Source organism: Drosophila innubila, assembly GCF_004354385.1.
Source record: "Drosophila innubila isolate TH190305 chromosome 2R unlocalized genomic scaffold, UK_Dinn_1.0 1_C_2R, whole genome shotgun sequence".
Taxonomy (NCBI): domain Eukaryota; kingdom Metazoa; phylum Arthropoda; class Insecta; order Diptera; family Drosophilidae; genus Drosophila; species Drosophila innubila.
In genome coordinates this window covers 3,870,176-3,895,696 of record NW_022995374.1, presented here as the reverse complement: position 1 = coordinate 3,895,696, position 25,521 = coordinate 3,870,176, and the positions used below count along the sequence as shown (strand labels likewise).

The following is a 25,521-nucleotide window of genomic DNA, read 5'->3' as shown; positions in this document are numbered from 1 at the left end:
AACAAAATTAAAAGTACCGAACTAATTTGGGAAACCATTTTTTTCTTAGGAGGGTATTATTTCGAATTGCATAAATTTTCGAACATGATTCTGGACACTATGCTGTTTAATTTTTTAAGCAAAATGTCTTGAAAATGTGTTATGTAATTATTACAGCTTATCATCGAATATTTCAAATCTGACATTAAGATCTTTTGACGTACATTTCAAAAAGTAAAAATGTTTTGTTCAATTACAAATATATAAACAGCATTGAGATTAAAAGACCTGACAGCTTTGATTTGATTTACATATACAATAAATCAAATCGCTCAATTACAATATTTTTGATGGGTGACAGATGATTGATGTGATCTGATATGATAAAGAGAACATGAAGAGATCACACTTATTTTGTAGTGGAAATATGACAGGTACATACAGATATCTGTTTTGCCTCATCCTTCTTTTCTTTTAAGCATGTCTTCACATGTTATGCCTTTTTTTTGTCTTTAACCTGAGTCCCTTCAATCCGATCAATCAAAAATTCAAATTGAAATTTGTCAAGTACCTGTTGTGTTTTTCTTGAGTTATCTAATTATAGAAAATTTTAGCCCGTGTTACCAAGAACGTAAAAAGATGCGGGTCCGACAAGTTCCACAGTTTATATGTTTATATTGTATACAATACATACATACACACATTTGTATACATGCCTTTTATTTTTATCAATAAGCAACCACTGATCAACACTAATTTTTTAGGAAAACAGTAATTTGTACATATGCACATGTACGTACATATATTTATACAAAACACAATCCACAATCCACTTGTAAACACGCACACACACACACACACACACATACAAGAGTACCACGCGAAGACTGCTTATCTCATTCTCTCTCTCATTCATCCTTCATACAGTTTCATTTCAACTCGCGACAAATTCAGTTCTAAAGAGAAATGAAACAAACGAACGGAAGAGCTATTAACACAATAATTATAACATTTGTGATATATTCTATAAATATAAAAAACATACATATATAAATAGACAAATTCACTAAAAAAGTTCTAAAAATATGGAACGAAATCCAAATGTAAGTTTAGTTTGATTAAATGTAGAAATTGTGCAAAAAGTATCTATTTATTTATTTGATAATCAGCTACAAATGACGTCGAATCGACTATATAGTATCCAGGATAATGCCATGGAACAAGTGGAATGTCAATGAACGAGATCATCGATGAACAAGCGCTATCATGAGGCAACGTTGATAAGGAAAAAGATTGAAGCTGACAAACATTTTCAATGCAAGCTATGTGATAATGTCTATATAAGTTTCCAATTCCTAGTGAAACATGTAGAATTAACCCATTGCCCAAGAAAAGAAAAACCAAAACATGTCACTGAAAAGCCAGCAAAAATGTATGCAGCATTTCAATGTGTTCAGCCGAAAATGAAATATCCACCTCGATCGCCTTACTTTAATCCGTAAGTATTTGTTTCCAATTGAAAGATTTCCAATAAGATTTGTTACTTTATTTTTAGAAATCTCTGGGCTGATCCTGAAGGTTATGTATAACTGAAACCGAGTATTTGATATACTCTTACCAAATGATACACGAAGTATTTCATCATACGTATCATCGATATGAAGCATTTAGAATGAAGAATTGAATTCTTTAAAACTTTTTTGGAGTTTCGTATTGGGCCCTAGTTAATCAAATAAATATTACATTTCGTAATTAATTCGATCAATTAAATTGGTACACAACTAAAAAATTAATTTTTAGAAATCTGTGGACTGATCCTGAAGGTTATGTATAACTGAAACCGAGTATTTGATATACTCTTACGAAATAAAACCCGAAGTATTCCATCATATCATCGATATGGGGCATTTTCTTCCATTAAGAATTGATTTCATTAAACCGTTTTTGGAGTTTCGCATATGGACTTAGTTAATCAAATAAGTATTACATTTCGAGATAAATTCGATCAACTAAAAAATTAAAACGATGAAAACTTTATACTTTATTTAAAATTTTTTATTTTCTCTCTATGTATAATGTATATATGATTTATAGTTTATAGTACAGCATACGGTATTTAATTTCGTTTGGGTAGCTTATACATTTAATGAAATAAATCTTGAAACGTACAAAACAATTTCTTTCGTTTTGTATACTGATTTATTATGTATATTTTATTTTGTTTTTCAGCTTAAGACAAACATTCCATAGCAGTCCAATGCATTATGCACACAATACCAAATATCTATCTGTTCCCAATACAATCATTGAATTAAGTTGGCTAACTACAATGAACTACACGTAACTCGCAATAAACTCGACACCATCGATTTAGTCATACCGACAACTTAAATATAAATATGTAAAATTATTTTTTGGAAAATAAATACTACTGAAAACAGCTAAAGGGCAAAATTAAAAAAAAAAAAAACAATAACAATGTGTCTGTGTGAATGTTGCAAGCAGCTAAATATTAGTAAAATATATAAATTAGAAGACGGGGAAAGTAAAACAATTGTTTAGAATTGTAAAGCTTTGTTTTTATAAACGCAAAGCAAATGTGACTAATAAACTAAAACAATTGTACAATTTCTGTTTATTGCTATAATAAATAACTTTGCTCTTGACTCTTCTAACTAGTATTTGCAGGCTATGAGGACTACTAAATGTGTGTTGTGACAGGATTTGACTTTCATTGCATCGATTTATTGAATTAATTATTTGTAGGTGGTGATTTTTGTTTTGTATTATTTTTAGTGCAACAAATCAACAAATATAAATAAATACATGCACTTTTAAAATTATCTAAGCCAAGGACACAACTCTTTGTTTTTTTTTGCGAACGAGCATAGATTGATCTCGTGGCAGTGTTTGCACTTGATTTTTTAAGTGCAACACTTGATGTTATCTAGTTAACTATATTATTATATTTAACACTCTCCATTGTTTACATCTCTACATTTCCTTATTAATTGGCTGGTAGCAGTTGAATCGCCTGGCCCGCCTGCATTTAGTCGAGTTGAGTCGTTTTTTAGTCACCAGAGTTTTTTTTTTTAGGTTCGTAGAAACTCATATTTATGTTGTATACAATAGTAGTAGGATTTTCTGCTTATATACTATTTAACCTGAGCCCGAATGTGTTGCAAAAATTCATAGTATGACAAACTAGATTCACTGCGATCGTCCGTTAATCTCTCAATAAATTGAGCCTTCGCCGTGCTCGTATCCCTGCAAAAATTGTAGTATTATAATATGTATTTAAACATGTATTTAAATTCTGTTGAGCTTACCTGATGATTTGCACTAGAGGCGCATAGGGCTTATCGTAGTTCAGACGCAATATGAAACGCTTTAGCACATCATTCTCAGCGCTGACAACATTGGGTAAGCCATAAACATAATCCGACAATTCTGCCGTCGAGCTGATGCCTGTAAGAGATAAACCACATTAATATTAATTATTACTCTTGATACTGACAAAATAAAAAAAATAAAACTTATTAATTAATTCCAAATTAAAGCTTCAAATATATATACAGGAGTGCCACAGAAAATGAGACCAACCGAAAATCTCTCAATAATGTATGGCGCTTTGGGAGATTTTCAGTTTGTTTTGTTTTCTGTGGCGACACTGATATTTATTGTTTTCTCTAAAAAATACATTTTGTGAATTTCGTTCCTTGACAAAGTAATTATGTGGCTAATTGTATATTCAAAACTTACCAAACAATGTCTGTAGAACATCGGTAGGTACGTTAATGCCCACATATATCATTAACAGCGAGCCACAGTCCATCAGGAATATCGAACGTGAGTCCAGACTGTAATGCCATAGATTAACAATTGGTTAAAGTGAAAGATCTGTTTAGGTTTGTGGAAACTTACTGTTCCGCAGACAATTGCAAACGTGGAACCTCTGGCAAAAGATCATCATCATCGTCGTCGTCGTCTTGCGTCGTGCTCACGTTGGAGTTGCGCGCATGATAGATAAGTCCATCGATTTTATACAGCTCCGGATAGATGTATTTCATGAGCTGGTCCAGCGGCAGCGTTTTCATGCAGTCCATTGCATACACACGATCATCCAGACGCGTGCTTGTGCCCACACGGAAAGCGGGCTATAACACGAAAAAAGAAATACATAAATATAAAAGCCAATATTATTTGAAATGGATAAAAGCTTACGTGCTTGAGCAGCGCTAGAATGTAGAGTGGCAAGAGGGCCAGACTGCGTGGAGCTATCAACTGTCCAGATTGGCCAGATGGAAGATTTTGTGCAATCTTAAATGCATTGAACACGTCGATGGTCGCATTGATGAAGGCATCGCGGGCATCGGAAAGATTCGATGCTATTGAACGATCCACAGCCATTTTGGAGAGCAAACCGACAATGGCTTCCGAGTCAGCGGAGTGCATCACCTCCGGCAAGGATGCAGTTACCGGCAGGCAGACCGTATGCACCCGAATGCGTCGCTCTCCTTCGCTGTTCGTGTAGAGCAAGGCAGCCTGGAAGCAAATGGTCTTCACATCGGTGAGACTCTCCTCGTACGATATCTGCATGCCATAGCCCGCATCCGGATTGACATTGGGCAGCGACAACAGATCCGTGCTGCGCACAAAGAAGTTGCCATGGAATGTGTGCACCTGCAAGCCGCGTGTGCAGCGTATCCGCATCACAGCCTCGAAGCCAATCTTGCGGGTCAGATAACGCTTGAAGCACTGCCTAAACGAGTCCACCATATGCTGCTTGGTCTTCTGGTAGAGCGGGAAGTGGTGCACGCAACCACCGCTGTGTTTGCTAACGCCAGCTGCAACAGTAGAAACAATATTAACAAAGATAAAGGTTAAGCAAATCAGTTAATCTTACAGATGGTGGCCATATCGCTATACTGTTGATTCATCAGAAACATATCAACTGCTATCTGATAGCCAGAGCACTCGAGAGCGTAGCGCTTGTAGAAATCCGTAGCTGGATTCAGATGCGCCACATCTTTGGCCGATCGATTGTTGGGATCTTCGCGCGGCTCCAGCGCCCCAGGTCCCTTATTGGGAAGGCACGATTGAAAGACGGTTATACGACCGCCAGATGCTTGCTGTGGAAATGAATAAGTAAATTAAAAGTCGCAGGATATTGGTAAAATCTTTATGATAACTCACCATCAGCTTGAAGGCCACCTGGAGGGCAGCACCCAACGCCGAGCCGGGATCATGCGTGTGCGCAAATCGTTTGGGCAACTGCTTCAGCAGATCCCGCACCAGCTCCTTGCACTCCTTTAGATTGACCAGCAAACTGTCTGGTCGCGGCAGGAACGGATCATCAATGTCCAATAGTGTCATTTCATGCGGTTGATTCAGACCCTCGGCCATGCTATAAAAGTGCACAAAGCTATCGTAGCATATAAATCCCACTTGGGTGCGCGCATCGCCCGGCATCTCATCCAAATGTCGATTAAGCACCGAACAGGCGGCCTCCAGATAACCGCTCTGCTGAGCTATGATCGAGACATCGAACAGGAACAGATACATGGCCGGCTGTGGAGGACGCAGCATGTACTCCGATGGCGCTATGAACTCAATGGTGCTGGATCGCACCTCGGGTCGACGTGTCACATCGCCGTACGTCTTTGTGGCCGGATCAAACTGGAAATCCTCGGGCACTGCAGAGAGCAAGGAAGTCAATTTAAATATATATTATTTGGGCTGCACAATGATCAGTAAATCAGTCAGGTCAAAGAGTTTTATATATATAGATTGTAGCAATCAATTTTAAGCTTCAGCGATATAAAAATTATTGTATACTTTTAAGCGTTGCTTAAAATAGACTTAACTACCATTATGTTTAACCGATCTTGTTGCAATTAAGTGGAATGATAAAGTATAACTATAATTACTGTTCGAGGATTAACTTACGCTCATTAACGCGATAGCAGAGATTGCACTTCCACATTTTGCTGTCCACAAAATAGACAAAGGGATTTATGTAGGTGCGGCACAGTCGGCAACGTACAATATTGATGCACTGAATCACAGGCAAGCTCTATGTTCAAGAGTAAATATCATTAGTTAATGAGCAAGTTCCAAATCTAAGTAAACTTACGTTGACATCTCGAAATGGATGAATGACAATGCCAAGTGGCAAACGAGACTTTTGCAGCAACGAATTGCTCTCGGGGATTTTGGCCAGAGTGCAACGCATGATGCTCGGATTGCAGTTGATGGACTCGTGGAACTGATTATGCAGCACCACTTTTGGTGGCGCCAACGTTGCCGGCGTTAAAATATGCCTGTTCTGCATCAGATCAATGGTGTCCTGTCCCCACAGTCGACTGAATCCTTGCTGGGCAACACTTAGAGGCGCTGTTGCTGCTCCCTGCGCTTGATACTGCAATGGAGCATTGCTGGGCATCTGCTGGGCTCCAAACATGCCTGGAGGCGGCAACTGTTGCGGCTGGAGTGGTATATGTTGCTGCTGTGGCGGCAAATGTTGTTGTTGTTGTGGTGGAAACTGTTGCTGCTGGGAAGGCAAATGTTGTTGCTGTGGTGGTGGCAACTGTTGCTGCTGGGGAGGCAAATGTTGCTGTTGTGGCGGCAACTGTTGCTGCTGGGGAGGCAAATGTTGCTGTTGTGGTGGCAACTGTTGCTGTGGAGGCATTGTCTGGGGATAAGCCTGCTTATATGGATATTGTTGTTGTGGTTGTTGCTGTTGCTGTGGTTGCTGCTGTTGTTGCTGCTGCTGCTGCTTCTCTGCGATTGTTGGTGGCCCAAAAGGCGGCAACAGTACCTGCGACGGCACAGCTTGTGTTAATGGCGGCACCATTTTCTGCAGCACTTGAGGATTCGGAAGCTGCCACTGTGGTTGCCCAGGACGTTGCGCTGCCGGCGGTGGCGCTGTCCGCTGCATGTTGTTGTTGTTCTGCTCCGTTGCTGCTGCTGCTGCTGCTGTTGGTGGTGGTGGAACACCGTATGCTATCTTCTGACTGTCCGCTTGAAGCGGTTTGGCAGCCACCTTTGGCGTCACATTGAGAGCACCAAAAACGCTGGCCGGACTCCGATTGCTGGGCACAGTGGCGTTGAATGGCGATGCCATGGGATTCTGCATGTTGGGCGTTGTGTCACTTGTGGCAAGCAGCGCATTGGCGCCACTGTTGTCCAGCTGACGAGCAGGGCCAGCCAAGCCCACAGCGACGCCTCGATAATCCCGGCGTGGCAGGGATGCGGCAACAGACGGCGCCATGCTATTATTGCTGGGATTCAAATTCATGTTCTGCAAGTTGCTGGCCAAGCTGCCAACCTGGCTAACCGCTGGCTGCTGCACGGACTGCTGGGGAGGCACAAACGTGGCGCCCAACGTAGGAGATGGCTGCTGGGGCTGCCTATTGGACAACTGCTGAGCCTGAGCCACAGGCACTGCTGTGCTGCCCAACGGACCCGGCATAAACTGCACATTAGGCGACGCTGCTGCTGATGGAGCTGGCAGCGGCGCTGCTTCCATGGAGGCCAGGCTCACGTTGTTCGTCAACAGACCTGGCGATGCGGTGCGCGAGGAGTTGGCGCTGAGGGCACCATTGCTGCCATTGGTTACAGGCGCCACCGAAGCAGCTGGCGAGATGGTCGTGGGTCCGTTCAGCGTGGGCGGACGTACTTGAGCGGGCAGATGACTTGGCGCTGGTCCGTTACTCAAGGGCGGCGGCATAAACTTGTTCATCACATTGCTATCGAATTGCGGCTGCGGCGCAGGAATTTGGGGCGTGGCATTGAAAGGATACTGCGTTGGTTGTGGCTTAAGCGGCGCTCCATGTTGCTGCTGTTGTTGTTGTTGTTGTTGGAGCTGTTGCTGCTGCTGTTGTAGTTGCTGCTGTTGAAGAAGTTGTTGCTGTTGCTGTTGTAGTTGCTGCTGCTGCTGCTGTGGCACATTCTGACCATTTACCAAGCCGGCTTGGCTGCCATTTAGCGCAGCTGGCATTAAATTTGTATTATATGCGGACATTCTGCGATCCGTATTTTTAATTCATGAGATGCAGCTGAAATACAGAAAAAAGATACGCATTAGTCATTGACATTTCTATTGAATTTATGAATTCCTCGAACTTTATCACACATCATTTGAAGGGTAATTTTATTTTTAATGAAGACCGAGCAAGGTAAACTATTGTTTTTGATACCCTTTCAGCGGGTACTATAATTTTGTTATGAAATGTGTAACGTGTCATAAAAGAAAAGGTTTCAGATGTCATAAAGTATATATATTCCTGATCATTACGGCAATCTGAGTCGAGTTAACATAATAAATCTGTCAGATCACATGAAATTCCAACTTTAGTATGAAAAACTTTGTTGTGCCTTGTGATATCTCAACGTATCTCACAGATTGCATATATATGTATATTATATAATACAACTAGCATGTCAACGATCAGTCAAAAGGGTATCAAGTCATCGGTGTGCCTTTAAATTTGACGTTTTATCTTATCAGCTGAAAACCAAACGTAGTTAACTCAAAATTAAGCAGTCTCAAAGCCAAACGTGCTCAGATAACAACAGACGTTTAACAATTACAACAATTGACATTGTCATTGCCACAGATTGTGGAATGTGCCACCAATAGATACTCCAATTGATTTACGCAATTTACTGTATGTATTTAACGTATTTGCCATTGTTTTGAATAATATATGCACATCAAATCAATAACCAACAATAATTAAATGGGCTAAAACTCGATAGCACCCAAAAGTAAAAATCAGTCAGGGTGTAAATGAAGTCAAGGTTACGGCGCTACTCGTTTTCTACACTGAGCGAAACTTCTACATTATATAGTACATATGTATAATTTGTTCTAATTAGAAACTAGTGTTGCCTTTTATTGATGTATGGTAATTGCCATTTGAATTGCACTTTGCGTAACAAATGTGTTTAGTATTTTGACGTCAAATGCAAGTCGTGTAAGCCTTAATTTAATGGCAAGAATATATATATATATAAAGAAGACACATACAGAACAATGAATAAATGCGTGACAAATTTAACATCAAAGAAAGACTGCGAACTTGATAAAGCGTTTATTGAACTGAGAATGAGACTGCGATTGGGGAAGCTTAAGCTCAGCAGCAATTGATCATCATAACTAAAAGCTCTCTCTTCAGAGAGTAAAAGAAAAAGAGAGAGAGAGCAGCAGAGCGCCTTTATGCTGCGCTTTATCAACTGTAGACGGACATGTGATAACAATAACTAGCATGTACTTGCTTTACTTGAGATAAAAGATAACTCAGCTTATGTTGATGACGTCGCTGTCGGGCAGAAGCAGCGACAGCGGCAGAGGGGCAGTGACTGTGGCCGTGGCAGATGGGAACGTGTAAGGTAAAAAAAAGAACATAAATGAATAATGCATATGTATAACTTAAGCTTACCTTTCTTGTTGCCAAACTAATTGTATCGTTGGAAAAAGGGCGTTGGAACGTGTGTGTGTGTAGCTGCGTGTGTGTGTCACTGTGTACTTGACCAGCACTTGCACTTTGTAGTTGTCTCTTCTTCTTCTACGCTCGTTAATTGGCTACTGAAGCATGCACTCACTTTTCACTGCGTTTTCACCAGTTGTTTTATCTGCGTTTCTTTGGAGATTGCAGCTGCAGTGAGAGTTTTGGTTACCAATTCTTTGTAAATTTGCACGCAACAAACGAAACTTTTTTTTTTCTTGGCTGACAATGAACAACGGCGCTGCCTTGCGGGCCTCGGCCTCTATTCTCACACACACACTCACTCACTCTCGCTCTCCGTTTGTCGCTGAGCGATTTTCCCGTTTTCCCGTTTCGCCTATGTACTTGGTGCGTACCTGATGCAATATATTGTAACACCGTTCCAGCACCAGTTCACCGTTTAATTTAATGGACCGATTGCGTGCAAAAGTTTTTGCATTGCAATTTCAGCCTCTAAAATACACCTAAACACTAAAATTTAGAGCCACGTCAATTTGACGTCCAAACGTTCGTACTAAGTTCAATTGAACTAGTGAGCGAACGAACTAAATCCCTGGTTGTAGGTCATTTAGTTCAATTCATTGGAGCTGAACGCAGTGTTTCGTTTTAGATTGTTTTTAATTAAAAAGTTTTTACAAGATAATATTTCGCTCTATTAATTAAATTATGAGAAAATTGTGTTTTTCTATCACCTTAACTGCTTTCAGTGATTTTTTATTATTTCTTCGCAAAGATCACGAAAAAGCTCAAATGAACGAGCGAGCTATTGAGCGCGCAGTTCAGATAATTCAAAATTCTCCAATTCTGCGTTTAATTCCTGAAACAGTAAAAAAGTAAGGAGGCGAATAATTTAATTGTTATCTTTATTTTTAATAATAGTATAATGGCTGATTTAAATTCTATGGGATTTGCACTTTTTGAAAGAAATTCGTAAAAATATCTGCGCGCATTGGTGTATTGTATACATATTATTACGTTCGATTAAGTGTCTGCCTGCCTATATTGAATAACCTATATTTTTGTATATTTTATAATTATTCAACAGTTTGAAAAGCGTAATATTTTTTATTCGTTTCATTTTGCGTTAACTTTGAGTGAGAGTATTCGGTAGTTTACAAAGAAAAAGAGCTTTGCATTGTGGTTGTTTGATTTGGCAAAAATATCAACCAAATTATAAGCTAACTATTTTTAGTACTATAAATTGGTAATATATTTGTTTTGTGTTATTACTGCATTACAAACAAAATTCGTTGGAGTTTTGGCTGCGGGTTTTTTTTTTTTAAAGTAAAGCTTTCGTCTTTATTATTGTGACAATGGAATTGAAAGTATAATACTAAAGTTATTGTTTTAATTTTATTTGACAAAATCAATTGTGCATTTAAAGTTTTGAAAACAGGAATTAATTATTTATAATATGTATCTATTAGATATCTCATGTATTGTTTTTTGTCTATTAGAGTCTTTTATTTAAAAAATAGAATTTCTATGCTTAATTATCTATTATCTTTGTAATCTACAACTTCTGATATACATATTCCATAATGTGTGTGGATGTGTGTGAGTGTGTTTTTTGTTGTGTTAGTAATAGTATTGTATTGTAAAAGGTATTTTCGTATATTTGCTTTAGGTGTTCTTTGTTTTGCAGTTTACTGCGATTGCCTTTGAAACACTCTAGTAAATATTTAATTAATAATAATTTGCTTTATACGAATATATTGCGTAGAAACTATTAAAGTGTTAGCTCAGTATATTGTTGTGTTCTATTTGCAGTTTATTAGATTCATTATTCAACCATTGCTCATCATAAGTGATTACGTAGTGTCGTTCAACTATTGTTCTCAACTGTCTATTTGTAAGTTGGCTTTCGTTTTCTTATATTGCCTTTTTGTGTATATAAACTATGTACAATTAATAAACGGACACTAGAGACAGAACAATTGGTTTCTTATCTCTTAACTCATTATTCATATTCTGTAAAACATTTAGTTTCCTGCATATGTTACGTTATATCATCGTCAGTTTTAAGGGGTTTGCGCACTTGTGGAAATCATACAATAGTTGAGGCTCATTCTTGATATGAATCACATATATATGTATATATATATATATACATTTGTATGTCTGTGTTTAAATACGATAGTGTTGGCGTTCTATATTGCTCCCAATTCGTTCATTATCTCTTTGCCTCCTTCTCCTGCAAATACATGCGCTGACTCAGCGGCTTCGTATAGATCCAATTCTCCCCAACGGGTTTAAAGTGCTGTAAATAGATGTAATAGGATTAGAGTTTATAATTCATGTTGTTGAAGTTGATAACGTACCTTATGCTCCCAAGCCAGATCATATTCCTTGCGAACCTTGGCCTGATCCCGCTGTTGTTGTTCCACAACAAATTTGGCATTCGTGGCGCGTTCAATATCATTAAACCTATACGAACGGATCGTTAAATATAAATATTAATAAGATTCCCAATTACGTATAATAAAAAATGCAAGTAGATTTCAATTATGTATAAGCTTTTTACTTGAGTCCTGCCGTCACTTCCTTCCAAACACGTCGCGATTCATATTCATCCTGCTCAACGATTGGTCGAACTTGTTTCTTAAATATGGGTATGCGATTTACGTCGACGAATACTTCGGTTTTCTAGAAAATCAAAGATGCACATAGTCACATCATTAAGACATACGGTTGACGCACAACAACACACACAACAATATGATGCATAGGGAATTAATCGAATTAATACTTTTAAGCAGGCAATTTTGGTTTGAGGATTCATTTTCTAGATAAACAAAGTAAACACACATGGAAATATAGTCCCAAACTATTTAAGAGAAAAGTACAAGTATCGCAAAAGGTAAATTGGAGCAGGGAAAAAATATAGATATGCAGATGGATGGGTAGATAAATACATGTAGATAGATAGATAGACAGATAGATGTGGCTGCCAACTCGTTGTGTTGTTTGTTGCAGCGTTTTAGGCGTAGGTTGTACAGATAGGATTTCAGCATTGTCAAAACGTTAACAGAAATTGGTTAATACACAACTCTACATACACAGAATACAACATAGTATTTAGTGGGACATGCCAACTTGCAACTTACGTTCTTATCATGCCACTTGGCTTCCATCAGACCGCTCCACTCGCCGGCAATCGAAACAAACGGTTTCTTATCGTTAGGCGAATATATCTAAATAAAGAAACAGAGCATAAACAATAAATTCGTTTATTTGTAACTTTAACCAACCTCAGCGCTGACTTTGTTGCGCTTTCCGCCGTAGAAGGGCTTCGTGAGAAACTCGACGTTAGCGTGGTAACCTGTCTGGGGACATTTGATTTCAACAGATCCACCCAGCTCAATCCAAGGCACCGTTAAAATAGATCTGTAGGATTCAAACATTTCAGTAACTAAAGACGGCAACGTTTTAAGTCCCACCAACCTGCCATAACCGTTTGGAAACGTAACAATGTACTCCTCACTGCGATCCACAAGGGTGACAATGCCCTCACCAATGTTGTGCACTCCGATGGATAGGCCTAAGAACTTTGACTTGGTCCAAACGTGAGCGGTAAATGTAATTTTCTTATTATAATGCTCTGCATAAAAGGCTGAAACTGTTGAAAAACACACAGATCAATCAGTTGAATTGGTCAAGACCATTCCAAGTACTTACTTGGTGGATGATGCGACACTTGCTCAGCCAAGAATGTTAGCTGATCCCGACGGCACCAAGGAACGGGACCACCACGAACCTCCTCTCCATCTTCAGATTCATCTGTTGGAAATAGTTATAGTATAGATAGATACTCGTATTTGTGAAATCTACCTGGAATATCCCAATGACATTGAAATACTTCGCCCAATATTGGATTGTAGGGTTTCTTGGCCACAGCGCTCTTGCGTCCAGCATGATAAGCACTCAGATACCAACGACAAACTTGCACAATGCGATCCCGCGGATCGTCCAGCTCTGAGATTCTGTAAAAAAGAGTTAATATATAGAGCAATGGAGTAACACTACAATTTGATATGATAAGGAGCTCACTTGAGAAACAAATCGGGATGCGCAAAGTAATCAGCGTACATTTCGAGCAGTGAGCGACGTTCCAGGATGAATGTGGGCAGAACCACCTTGGTGAGGTCCATGCCAATCTTCACCTGCGACAATAGATGCGTTATCATCGATCCATGCGCCTCCATGCTCAGGTCCATCACCTCCTCCTCCTCGTACAGGGCATCGTAATCGATGCCATTGTCATAGCTGGACGAGCGTGAACTCGGCTCTTTATTCGACGCTGTCTCATCGATTTCGGGCAGCCTTGGCTGTAACTGTGTGTGTATCTGTGTCTGCGTCTGTGTTGTTGTTGCTGGTGTTGTTACTGCTGCTACTGTTGATGTAGTGGTTGCTGTTGTTGCTCCGACTCCGGCTGCGGTTGAATCGACGCCACCAGCATAGTTATCCGTCTTCTCATGCGTGGGCGATGTTTCCACAAAGCCGCGCGTGGCACTGCAAACAAAACATAAGATAAAGATGCTTTAACTCTATATTAACTTCATTTATATGCGGCTCACAACATTTGGATACGCGACTGGATTTAAAGAGGAATGCATAATTTATAAATAGCTTTAACTTTAAATATTCATATTTCATATTCATTTGATGTTCGTCCTTTCTGTCTCTCTCTTTCTTTTTGTTTGTTGCTAGGCTCATTTACAATTCATTTTGTAGCAAGCAGTGCTTACCTTATGCTAACGCGTCGTACCCACTTCTTAAACATGGCAACACTGGCACTGCGATGCTTTTAGCTGCACTTTCTTAAAATGGCGACTGCAAACTTTCGTTGCATACCTTGCGGCGCCAGCCGAGCGCAACAAATCAAACAGCACACACATACATATGTATATAAACACACACTACACAAAATTGTTAAATCTAAGTCGAACCTATGAGACTTTCGCCATTATTGAGCTATTTCTTTTTATTTTGTCAGAACAGCCGAACAACAGTCAACGACAAAGACAACTGCAAACTAACAGCACGAAGTAGTAAGTCGTACGATGTCCTCACGACAAACACTCGTCAGCTGTGACGACAAAAGCGTTGCCAAATCGGCTTACGCGCTGCTTGCAAAACTGCATAAATTATTAACAGGCGACCGACAAACTTAAATACTACGTATGTGCGTATGTATGTATGTATGTGTGTAAAAGTGAGTAAGAGGGAGTAAGAGTGCAGAGTTGCATTGTCAAGAGCGCAGGCGCCAGAGAGATAGCAAAAGAGAGAGATAGAGAGATGTTTGACATGTTTGTTTGTGTATATTCTATGAGTAAGCCGGCAACGCTGAGAGATAAATTGTTGTTTATCTTGCAAACTGTTACTGATGTCAGCATTTTGCCGCTTTATACCCTACTTACCAGGCAATTGGTGAGCTGCCCAGACTTGTAAACGGATCATCGTAGGCATCATAGAAGTCTTCTTCACCTTCGCTGCTTGAATAAGAGGTTTCTGGTACGACCAAGCCCAAGGGTGCTGTAGTGGCTGCAATGCAAATTAATCAAACAAATGAACACACAACGTTATAAACAACATCAATCAACTGTATAGCAATACAATTTCAATTGAATTGATTGATACCTTTGGCAATGCATCGATTGCTTGCTCATTAACAAGCCACTTGGGCCATCTACTTGGCATAGGCATGACCCTGAACAAATCTCTCAAAATGCAGCCCATATGCATGAAATATGCTCACCGAAGCTTGAATACCCTTTAAACTATACAATAAGAAGTATTTTAACTAACTTCCAACTGTCATAACTTTGCCAAAACCCAACCGATTTTCAAGCGGAATGTCATTTTGATCATGGTTTGGCCTCTCGATTCATTCTGTATTTAAATTTTTATCATCTAGAAAATTTGATATTTTTTCGATTCTAAGCCATCTATCATCTAATTTTCCATACCTACTCCTTAACATTTTTCAAAAACTTTGATCTCTCATAACTTCATCAAAAATTAACCGATTTTCAATCCGATTGCCATTTTGATCATGGTTTGCCCTATAAATTTATTCTGCATTTAAATTTTTATCATCTAGAAAATTTGATATTTTTTCGATTCTAAGCCATCTATCATGCAATTTTCCATACCTATCCCTTGGCATTTTTTCAAAAACTTTCTCTCATAACTTCATCAAAAATTAACCGATTTTCAAGCGGAATGTCAATTTCATCATGATTTTGCCTCTAAATTCATTCTGTATTTAAATTTTAATCATCTAGAAAATTTGATATTTTTTCGATTCTAAGCCATCTATCATCCAATTTTCCATACCTATCCCTTGGCATTTTTTCAAAAACTTTGATCTCTCATAACTTCATCAAAAATTACCGATTTTCAAGCGGAATGTCATTTTCATCATGATTTTGCCTCTAAATTCATTCTGTATTTAAATTTTAATCATCTAGAAAATTTGATATTTTTTCGATTCTAAGCCATCTATCATCCAATTTTCCATACTTATCCCTTAAAATTTTTTCAAAAACTTTGATCTCTCATAACTTCATCAAAAATTAACCGATTTTCAAGCGGAATGTCAATTTCATCATGATTTGGCTTCTTAATTCATTCTGTATTAAAATTTTGTTCATCTAAAAAAATTAGTTATTTTCGACCAAGAATCGATTTCGATGGTAAGGGTCCCCCCTTTGAAATTACGAAACTTTCTCAAACTTTCACTTTTTGCTTCGGTTTGATTCCTTGCCATTTTTAAATTTTTTTTCGGTCCACACAAATCGATGCACCCTATTATAAATACTCTTCACAGTGTTGTGAATTAAATCAGACCAAACTAAAGAAATAAACGAGAGCATGACCCCCCCAACCCCCAAATAGTATATTGCACTTGGATGACATTTACCATTTTCTGTTGCTGAATCATCCTCATCCAAGTCGCCAGCCAGTTGGTGTTTGAGTGACGAGATGGCCTCGGTGGCCTTTCCGCTGCTTCCGCTGCTGCCCGTATCGCCAGATGCCAATGTCGATGCCATTGATGTTGTTGTTGCTGTTGTTGTGGGGCCATTGTAAATGCCATTGATGGGATGCGCCATATTTTTGGCAATTTGTAGACTAACAATCGAGTGCTTGATATGATCCAACATGGCCTGCAAATGCAATTGGATACACGTTTAATAACAAAAAAACAGCTGCAATGACCTGCACCGAACGAAAATGTGTCAAGATATTAATTTAATAAACATATTGGACTGTTGGACAACCTGCCTAGTTTACCCGTTCAATTTACTGCTTGCTGCTCGGCTTTTTTTCTGTAATTTCGAAAACAGTGTGCCACAATTTTTGCCAAAGAAATGAGCAGCTGTTTGTGTTGGCAGCTGGCACAGGCTCGCAAATTTCTCATGCCTAGTGCATATCTAATAATACGCCCAGAGAAAGGGAAAGGGACAGGAACGGGCAGCAGGGACAGGGACAGGGGAAGGGAGCTGCTAAGGCTAACCCTGAACTTGCATTGAAAATCAATAATTCATCTACTATCAAGTGAAATCTGACTAAAATATTCATGTATGTTATAACAAATTCCAATACATTTCACACTACGCAGCGACAAGTTTCTTTTTTTTTTTTTGAAAAATATATTTGAGCAATAATGGATGAGAAGCAGTTGGATCCAATGCAGTGTAGCGTGGATGAGATGCGTGAACATTTTGAGAATTATAAGATACGGAGCGAGCGCAACTTTGAGACGTACAAGAAGCTGACGGAGGAATTCTGTCTGGACAAGGATCTGGAGAAGCTACAGACTGAAGTGCGCCAAATGCGACTGGACATGAATAAGCTGCAGCGACTGCAGCTGGAGTTAAGCTGTTGGCGGGAACCAGATGCTATTGAAGAGCTGCCTTTTAGTATAAATAATGTGTGGGAGGATGACATCAACTCCACAGACATGGCAGAGCAGAAGGAGCAGCTGCAGGAGAAGGAGGAGGAGGAAGAGAAGCAGCTGCTGATCAGCTGCGGTTCGAGTTCCTGTTTATTTGAACACTGTCGCAGGCGTGTGGACAGTCAGCTGCTATTGCTGCACTACCTCAGCGATCACAGTGATCACAGTGATGACGATGCTGCCTTTCTGCGCTGCCACAAGATCAGCAAGGGTCAACGCATTGTGCTGTCCTTTGAGACAAGACGTTGTCCACTCAGGCAGAACCAGGTGATCGGACTACTCGCTTATCAGCGCTCCTTGACGGATCAGCAGCATTTGCTCTCACTTTCTGACCATCAGTTGAACAACAGTGAGCAGAACGATGTGCCCATTGTGGTGCTCATTTGCAGGACTTCAGCAAAGGCTAATCCACGACATGGGCATGCCAGAGATCAAGTCTTTGTCCTCTGGCTGGTGACGCCGCTTGCTCAGTTGCAGCTGAACGCAACCCTGCGCCTGTGTGGACGCAATGCAGCTGTCCAGGCGAACACCAAGCTGGCCGTGCGTCCAGTGGATGACAGCCAGAACAGGTGCGATTTCATGCCCGTAGATGCCAACTACTGGCGTCTGTCCAATGACGAAATACAAAAGATAACGAATGACTTTCGGGATGAGCTGCATCTGGAGATTGGCATCACTGAGTTGACTACGAGTTGCCAATAAAGCTATCCATCAATTGAGCGTACTCACACTAGCGTTGTCCTGCAGCGCTTTACACTTGAGCTGCTCCGCGGTGTCGCTCAGCTCAGAGATTCGTCTGTCCAGTGCCTGTGTTTAACATAATTACATAATTATGATGTAATAATAAGTAGATAAACGTTTACTCACATTGGTCTGCTCAATCATCAGCTGCAGATAGGCATCCGCCTCGGAGACACGACGTGCAACGAGCTCCAAGTGATTGGCCCGTTTGCCACTCGACTCCTTCGTGTAGCCACCAGCAATGTAGAAAGAACTCTGACTGTCCCACAGCCGTGAACGATTCGCGTGTCGTCGTATTGTGTCCTCCAGACGTCGCACCCACTGCTCACGCTCATCGGTGTGCCGCGCCTGCAATTCGATTCGTTGGGTGGTTGACAGTTTGTTACATTGCCAATCAGTTTTATCGTTTGTGGCGCCAAAACAATGAGGAGGAAAACAACAACAAATTCAGTGCATAGGACTTGAACGGAAATGTTCTTCTATTTAAATATACTATATGTATTAGAACAGTTTGCTGTAGAGTGTATATATATATATATATTTGTGTGTGTCGCTAGACTACAAGTTAAAGGCCCCATACTTCTGCACACATTTGTTATTTCGTCGCATTTCATATGCATAAGCTAGCGGTATGCCCTAAAAATTGCATAAGTTAAGGGTATACTACACTATTATTTAAAAAAAAAATCATATATCTAGACAGATCTTTATAATTAATTCAGATTTATAGTTAACTAATCTCAACTTAAGTAGTCAACAGCCTTGCCTGAAACTTGAAGATCTGTATTGTATTATTGATAAAAGCTAAACTACCCTACTTATTATACATGACTATAGAAATATAATTTAAAATAAATTAGACAGATCTTCAAAGATAATTGTGAAAGATCTTGCATTAGGATCTATATTTAAACTAGGTTCGATTCTTACCCTGCCAATCTAATGGAGAACAATCATAAATGAAATAATATAATAATATATACCATGTATTATAAATATGTTTTTCAATTCAATTTCAATAAAATTAACCAATTAACCTCTCCCGTCATATATAATACAAAAACAGGAATCTATATTATCAGCAAGGTATATGCCCTATAAAATACAAAGTAAAGGGTTTACTACCCTACTAATTAAACATGACAATCTTAACTTATTCAGTTTAATCCAACTCTAAACCATTTACATTATTTAATTAGGGACTTGCCTGAAAGTGAAAGGTCTTGTGATCTACAGTTATGGTAAAGGTATTATCTTCCTGATCATCAATGCCAATGAGCGCATCCTTTAGACGTACGCAACCACGTCGCACACCTTTCATCATTTTCTCTTTGGACTGAAAATGACAAAAAAAAAAAAGAAGAAAAATTAAAGCTGATATAATTGAAAAGCAATATAAATTCTTATGGAAAGCTAGGGTCATTGATTTGGCTGGTCTATGACGCTCGTCGTCAAGCACAATGGTCAATGGTATATATTAAAATATAGGTTCTTAGCATAAATTAATTTCAGTATAACGCCGAGTTAAACGATAAAATTCAAGTGAAGCATTTGACACACGCTCAGATATCTGCGATAAGTCGGGCACGTCGGTTTGTGGAATTCGTGCAGCCTACCATCCTAAGGACGATCCTAAGGACATAATCTATACTGAAACTTAAGGACCTGAAGCAAACAGCAAACATGGATGCGGCAATTTGTGAGGCTCTTTCAACAGTTCTTTGAAAGGCAAATAACTTTCTCTGCTTTCAGCAATTGAACATCCTGAGTTGATGGTGACTCCATGGTTTATGATTGCCGTTTTGGTCCTATATCTGATATTTGTTTTGCGTATCGGACCAAAGTGAGTATTAAAGCGAAACGAACTGAATGTTAATGCAGCTCTTACGAAAGAAATTTCGCACTTTGTCCAATGAAAATTACAAATTCTATTGACCTGATTCGAACTTAGCTCGCATTTGATAAATTTGCAATGTATTTAAATGCAAGGTGTTATGTCACATCGATCCAATCGATCCGCAAAAGTATCGAGTGCCAAAAAAAAAAAAAAAAAAACTTACAAAAAGTGTTATTTTTAATTATTAATTTTTACCGCATCTATAAAGTATTCAAATAAAATCTTTATCAAGAGAATCGAGTTACTTAACAATTAAACATTTGAAATTAATATGTAGAAAAGTGTTATTCTTAATTTTTACCGGATCCATAAAGTATTCAGATAAAATCATTATCGAAAGAATCAAGTTTTTCAACAATTCAAATTTTAAAATATTGTAATGTAAATTTTGAAATACAATCACATACAAAACGATCGCGATATATCTTAAGATTGAAAATATAATATTTCCCTATGCTTCAAGCTTTATGTTAAACCGGAGACCGTACGAACTGAAAACGCTGATCATAGTACATAATATTGTACAGGTTGTGTCCTGCGTATATGTTGTTTATGAGGTAAATTTGATACACATTCATTATTACGATGATAATACGCTAAATTTGTATCTGTAGATTCTTCACATAACGGAGAATCATATAATCTATTTTTGGAAATGCAGTGCTTTGGAGTTTGTAGGAGAAAAGACGAAGCGCCATTTCAAATTAGCCTATTTCCTCTTTTGGCTGAAACTATCGGAACTTATTGAGACCATAATCTTTGTGCTGCGCAAGAAACAGAACCAGGTGACCAAGTTGCACGTATTCCATCACATTAGCACCATAACTCTGATTTATCTGCTGATCAATCACAATTCGAATGGTATGTTAATAACATTTATAACATTGGTATGTAGATAACATTTCTTTTGATTTTACAGGCTTTGATGCATTGTTTCCCATATTTCTCAATTCCATAATACATATCATTATGTATTCATATTACTTGGTTGCCGCTGTGGCTGATAAGAGCATCATCCGTGCTTTGACGCCGGTTAAGAAGTCCATAACGGTTATGCAGATGGGACAGTTTTCACTCATCTTAATCCATGCGATTTTGACCTCGATGAACTGTGGCGTTGATAAAGCCGCCTTTATTTACTTTATATTTGTGATTATCCTCATGTTCTATGGATTCTATGATTTCTATCAAATATCCTACAAGAGCTCCAAGCGTAGGAAAAGCGCCGTAGTAGCAGAATCAGCAGAAGCAGCAGCAGCAGTGAATAAGACTAAATAAATACATGACATTCACACACACACATACACTTTCTTATGTGCATATGTATGTATGTGTATTTGTATATAGAATTCTGCAATTTGATTAATTGGCTTTCTGTTGACATCATCTGGACGGACGGGCGGTATGAAAGAAGAGCAGCTAATTGTCTGCCTTGTCAGATAAGATAACAAATAAAGCTACGCAATTTTATGTAGATAAAAATGAAATTGCCGTCAGTCAAAGCGTAATAATGACGATCACTCACCGTATAGTAGGATAACAGGCCCGCATTCTCGTCCAAGACAAAGAAGCGATATTGCCATCCCTTCATAACATTCGTCCATTTGCTCAATGTGCCTTCCAGTGTGCCGGCCGAAGTTGAAGCCATGTTACATCTGCTAAGCTGCTGCTGTTGTTACTAATGTTAATGTTGGAATTTTGCCGTGGTAGCACCGCTGTCGCCGTCGTCGGTCGTAGTCAGCTGATCTCTCTGCCCGCTGTTCCTGCAGTTTGTGAGGGAGATGGGTGTTGATTTTTGCGGCTGGTGACGCAACAATCCTCCTACTCGCTCGTACAATCCCAACTTTACTACGCTCGTAGCTGAGTTTGAAAAACAAAGCATTTATTGTTATGCCGTGCTTGTGGCTGCTTATTAATAATGATTTGCTTGTGGTCTCGCTCTTACACTGTTGACAACTTAGCTATTTTATAGCTGGGTTTGGCTTGTTTACAGAGCTTGTTTGCTAAAAATTAAATGCTTTCCAGCCAGAAACAGCTTTCCCCCTAAAATCTTGGCAGCACTGGTGTGGAAACACTGTTTTGGCCCAAGGGCTGCCACCCAGCACAATTGTCTGATCTGGCAGCATATACCACTTTGGGAACAATGCCACATTAAAGCGGCGAATTCAATATATTTTTGGCGGCAAATAAATTTGAATTTAAAATATTGGCTAATGATTGAGCATTTTAATAAGACAAGCTATTTAAAAATGGATCTTTATTAATAAATTTTCATGCTTAATACTAGGAATGAATGAATTATTTTGTGAAATAGTGAAATCAACAAATTCGAATGGTATTCTTGCCCATAACGACTATAGCGCCCTCATCTTGTACTTCTTTCAGAGCATCTTCAAACTGCTCGCGAGTTATTAACTAAAATGAAAAACAGATTAACTATAGTGCATATAAATATTAAAATGTATTGGTTACTTACAATTTGAGAGCCTTCCTTGATCTCCTTAAACAGTTTTTGATAGGGAACTGTGGGTACCTTGCCCTTCTTTTTGAGATTTTCTTTAATGGCGGCTACGAGATCAGCGCGCTTCTTGCGAGCAGCTGTGGACAACCCGGTGGTCAAGATGCCAACATCGATTTTACCCGACAGCGGATCTGTTGCCGATTGCTTCAGAGCCTCGCGATGAAGCCGCCAAGCTTCCTCGACATCCCGCAACTCGACCGTATTGCTCAGACGTACCTTAGCATGGGCCTCCGACAAACGTATCAGGCTCTCCAGCTGCCTGGGATAGGCAGAGATTTGGCCACGACCAGCGCCCACCTTACGCATGTCCACATACGCCTGAATCAAACGCTGTTGCGCTTCATCCGACAGTGTGGGCGAAAGGTGCTCCCGCGCATAGGCAATGTAATCGCGGAGCACGCTCATGTCGAACATGGTATCCTCTTCCTCGTGCCGTGTCACATAGTACAGGGATACCAAATGGCTGGCCAAACGCTTGTCGAAGAGCTCATCCTGTGGGTCCAACACCAGGAAGATCAGATCAAAGCGCGACAATAGAGTGTGAGGCAACTGGACATTGTCGATGATGTTCTTGCGCTTATTCCACTGCGATTCGGCGGGATTCGCAGCTGCCAATATGGAAGTGCGTGCATTCAATTGACAAATGATCCCAGCCTTGGCAATGCTCAAGGTCTGCTGCTCCATAACTTCATGGAGAACGCTGCGTGTGGAATCATTCATCTTGTCAAACTCATCAATGCAACAGACGCCGTTGTCTGCCAGCACAAGGGCGCCACTAGAAATGATAGTAATATAATTATTTAAAATATCAAGAATAAGTGTAGAGTCACCTACGTTTGCAAGACCAGTTGACGTGTTTCCGGGTCCTTGGTAACATAGGCAGTTAAGCCCACGGCGGATGAGCCACGACCCGAGGTGTACTGCGACCGTGGCACCAGATTGTACACATACTGCAGCATCTGGGATTTGGAGGTGCCCGGATCACCGCAAAGCAGCAAATGAATCTCCGATCTAAAGTTCTGGCGACCCAGTGTCGCGTGCTTCTTCTTGGTGCCGCCAAAGAGCTGCAGTAAAATGCCCTTCTTGATGTCATCGTTCTCATAAATAGATGGAGCAATAGCGCGAGCCAGACGATCATAGATATCGGGCTTCTGGGACAGCAGTTGAAGCAACTCAATGCGCTCCGGTGGGAATATATGATCCTTGCTGCAAGTGGAAGTAAACCATATATAAGAAATGTGAAGTCAGAGACAATTAAGGCAGATACTCACCCCTCTTCCTCCTCGTAAAGACGCTTGTTATCCACCTTACGGAAATGGACAACATCGACGTGTGTCTTGTACACACTCTTCACATTCAGTCCCTTGCCCTTGAGGGGCATGGCACGATAGATTCCCGTGACAGTGACACGATCTCCGGGCTGCACTCTGTCCACCAGATCATTGTGAGCATAGAGCAAGACGTTGTGTGGCGTCTGGCCAGCGGCCATGTCATCTGGGGATTCCTGCAACTTGATCAGCTGCTTGTCCGTAAACTCGCTACGGTTGTGAATGATCCGGAAGCAATGATTCGTGTTGCAGTTGGTGCATAGAGTTGGCTGTGCAATGCGACCACGATCCACCTCGACGGTGGTGCTGTAGGAGCAAATGTTACACATGAAGAACGCCTCTCGCATTTCCGGAATGACGTTGGAGGAACGGATAACCATGCCGCTAATACTGATCAATTGGTCCATATCCTCGGGATTTAGCGAGCGCATATTACGCGTCTTATCGGCATTGAAGGGACGCACTTGGATCTGATGCTCCAGCAGAGCGGCCGGATAACGTTCGAAGAACATCTCATTGATGGCCATATCGAAACCGGGTATCACTTCCTGCGGATAGCATATCAACTGGCGATATAAATCCTGATCAAAGGTTTTCAAATGCGCACAGTTGAGATTTAAATATGGCTCCTCCAATGTGTGAATCTCCTCCAGCTTTTGCAAATACAGTGGCTGATTAACATCAATGTTCTCGGAGATTTCATCCTGCTCGGCACTTGGATCGATGAAACGCATGATGAACGACTTGAACTTGGACTTGCACTGACTCACAACGACATTGGTGCCCCAAACCACCAATTGTGGTCCTGCCGAAGCTTCAGATACGGGATCTGTGGTCTCTGATCCCTTCTCGGGAATGGGTTCTAGCTGTAAATTTAAAATATATTAAGCTAATAATGAAAACAAATATTTATAGTTACTTACACCCGAGTTGCCACCAATTTCCACTTGGCGAATGCGCTTATCCGTGCGAATATCCGGACGCGCGCGCAACGGAGTTCCACGAATGCCGGAGCGCGGTGTACGTATGGAGCCCATGGAGCTGGGCGTGCCATAGTTAAGCGGTGAACTCAAGTCAATCTCGCTCATGCCGCCCAAATTGCGAGCCGGACTCGTTGCAGGCAAGCTAACATGGGCCGGCGACGTGGGAGGCAGACTTATATTGTCCGAAGGTCTGCCGGGCAGCCGGCCGGGTCCCATGCGCATTGGTGTATCTACATCCTGCGTTGCTATTCCTGCAAGAATATTCGAATTTAATGTGTTCCAAAAGATCTACGGATTAAGAATAAGTTACTTCGTGTGGGCGTACGCGCTCCTTGCTTTGGTGTAGCAGCTCCGACATTAGGTGAACGAGCGGGACTTGACATATTTTATGAATTTGTATTTATATCAATTTTTATGTATTCTACAACAAATATCACCTCTTCTCAATCTTGTTATTGCCGAGGCTGTCGACAACGCGCTGTCGTTTACTTTACGCGGGAAATGTTGACAGCTGCAGCTGCGATGCGACGGCGCCGTGTTGGCAAGTGGTTGCGGGTATGTAAACAGTGTTGTAAAGCGCATATTTTTAGCTTGCCGCGT

At 40.2% G+C, this 25,521-nt stretch overlaps 5 protein-coding genes and 1 long non-coding RNA gene across 8 annotated transcripts; 3 read left to right on the top strand and 3 right to left on the bottom strand.

Moving 5' to 3' along the window:
* The first annotated feature begins 860 nt into the window (after nt 1-860).
* LOC117784085 lies at nt 861-2,155 on the top strand. Its single transcript, XR_004617402.1, has 3 exons — nt 861-1,082; nt 1,149-1,477; nt 1,535-2,155. It is a non-coding gene; the product is annotated as an uncharacterized LOC117784085 (long non-coding RNA).
* A 9-nt stretch (nt 2,156-2,164) lies between these two features.
* On the bottom strand, nt 2,165-10,015 carry LOC117784078 (protein transport protein Sec24A). 2 transcript variants are annotated; one of them, XM_034621683.1, is made up of 11 exons: nt 9,426-10,015; nt 6,592-8,039; nt 6,116-6,480; nt 5,929-6,055; nt 5,176-5,675; nt 4,886-5,111; nt 4,204-4,826; nt 3,904-4,136; nt 3,742-3,839; nt 3,309-3,447; nt 2,165-3,246 (listed from the first exon to the last, which is right to left on the bottom strand). In XM_034621683.1, the coding sequence occupies exons 2-11, from the start codon at nt 8,003-8,005 to the stop codon at nt 3,135-3,137; spliced, it is 3,837 nt and encodes a 1,278-aa protein (XP_034477574.1). In that variant the 5' UTR covers nt 8,006-8,039; nt 9,426-10,015; the 3' UTR covers nt 2,165-3,134. The 2 variants fall into 2 exon arrangements, with proteins under 2 accessions (XP_034477574.1, XP_034477573.1); XM_034621682.1 differs by having other exon boundaries at nt 6,116-8,039.
* Nucleotides 10,016-10,337: 322 nt separating this feature from the next.
* LOC117785716 (oxysterol-binding protein-related protein 9) lies at nt 10,338-22,036 on the bottom strand. Of its 2 annotated transcripts, XM_034623917.1 has the most exons (15): nt 21,615-22,036; nt 19,400-19,528; nt 18,319-18,540; nt 18,181-18,258; nt 16,417-16,660; nt 14,912-15,035; nt 13,542-14,003; nt 13,323-13,474; nt 13,170-13,271; nt 12,936-13,110; nt 12,743-12,878; nt 12,599-12,685; nt 12,016-12,137; nt 11,813-11,918; nt 10,338-11,751 (listed from the first exon to the last, which is right to left on the bottom strand). In XM_034623917.1, exons 1-15 carry the CDS (start codon nt 21,735-21,737, stop codon nt 11,665-11,667), a joined length of 2,349 nt encoding a protein of 782 aa, XP_034479808.1. In that variant the 5' UTR covers nt 21,738-22,036; the 3' UTR covers nt 10,338-11,664. The 2 variants fall into 2 exon arrangements, with proteins under 2 accessions (XP_034479808.1, XP_034479809.1); XM_034623918.1 differs by lacking the exons at nt 14,912-15,035; nt 16,417-16,660; nt 18,181-18,258; ... (1 more) ...; nt 19,400-19,528; nt 21,615-22,036 and adding an exon at nt 14,240-14,392.
* On the top strand, nt 17,120-18,313 carry LOC117785718. The gene has a single exon (XM_034623919.1). The coding sequence runs from the start codon at nt 17,161-17,163 to the stop codon at nt 18,151-18,153; it is 993 nt and encodes a 330-aa protein (XP_034479810.1). The 5' UTR covers nt 17,120-17,160; the 3' UTR covers nt 18,154-18,313.
* On the top strand, nt 19,750-21,389 carry LOC117785719 (elongation of very long chain fatty acids protein AAEL008004). Its single transcript, XM_034623920.1, has 5 exons — nt 19,750-19,891; nt 19,945-20,035; nt 20,553-20,646; nt 20,704-20,950; nt 21,009-21,389. The coding sequence occupies exons 1-5, from the start codon at nt 19,876-19,878 to the stop codon at nt 21,365-21,367; spliced, it is 807 nt and encodes a 268-aa protein (XP_034479811.1). The 5' UTR covers nt 19,750-19,875; the 3' UTR covers nt 21,368-21,389.
* A 283-nt stretch (nt 22,037-22,319) lies between the features above and the next one.
* On the bottom strand, nt 22,320-25,455 carry LOC117785715 (DNA replication licensing factor MCM4). The gene is made up of 6 exons (XM_034623916.1): nt 25,232-25,455; nt 24,862-25,172; nt 23,882-24,804; nt 23,445-23,816; nt 22,566-23,385; nt 22,320-22,504 (listed from the first exon to the last, which is right to left on the bottom strand). The coding sequence occupies exons 1-6, from the start codon at nt 25,302-25,304 to the stop codon at nt 22,409-22,411; spliced, it is 2,595 nt and encodes an 864-aa protein (XP_034479807.1). The 5' UTR covers nt 25,305-25,455; the 3' UTR covers nt 22,320-22,408.
* Between the last annotated feature and the right edge of the window lie 66 nt (nt 25,456-25,521).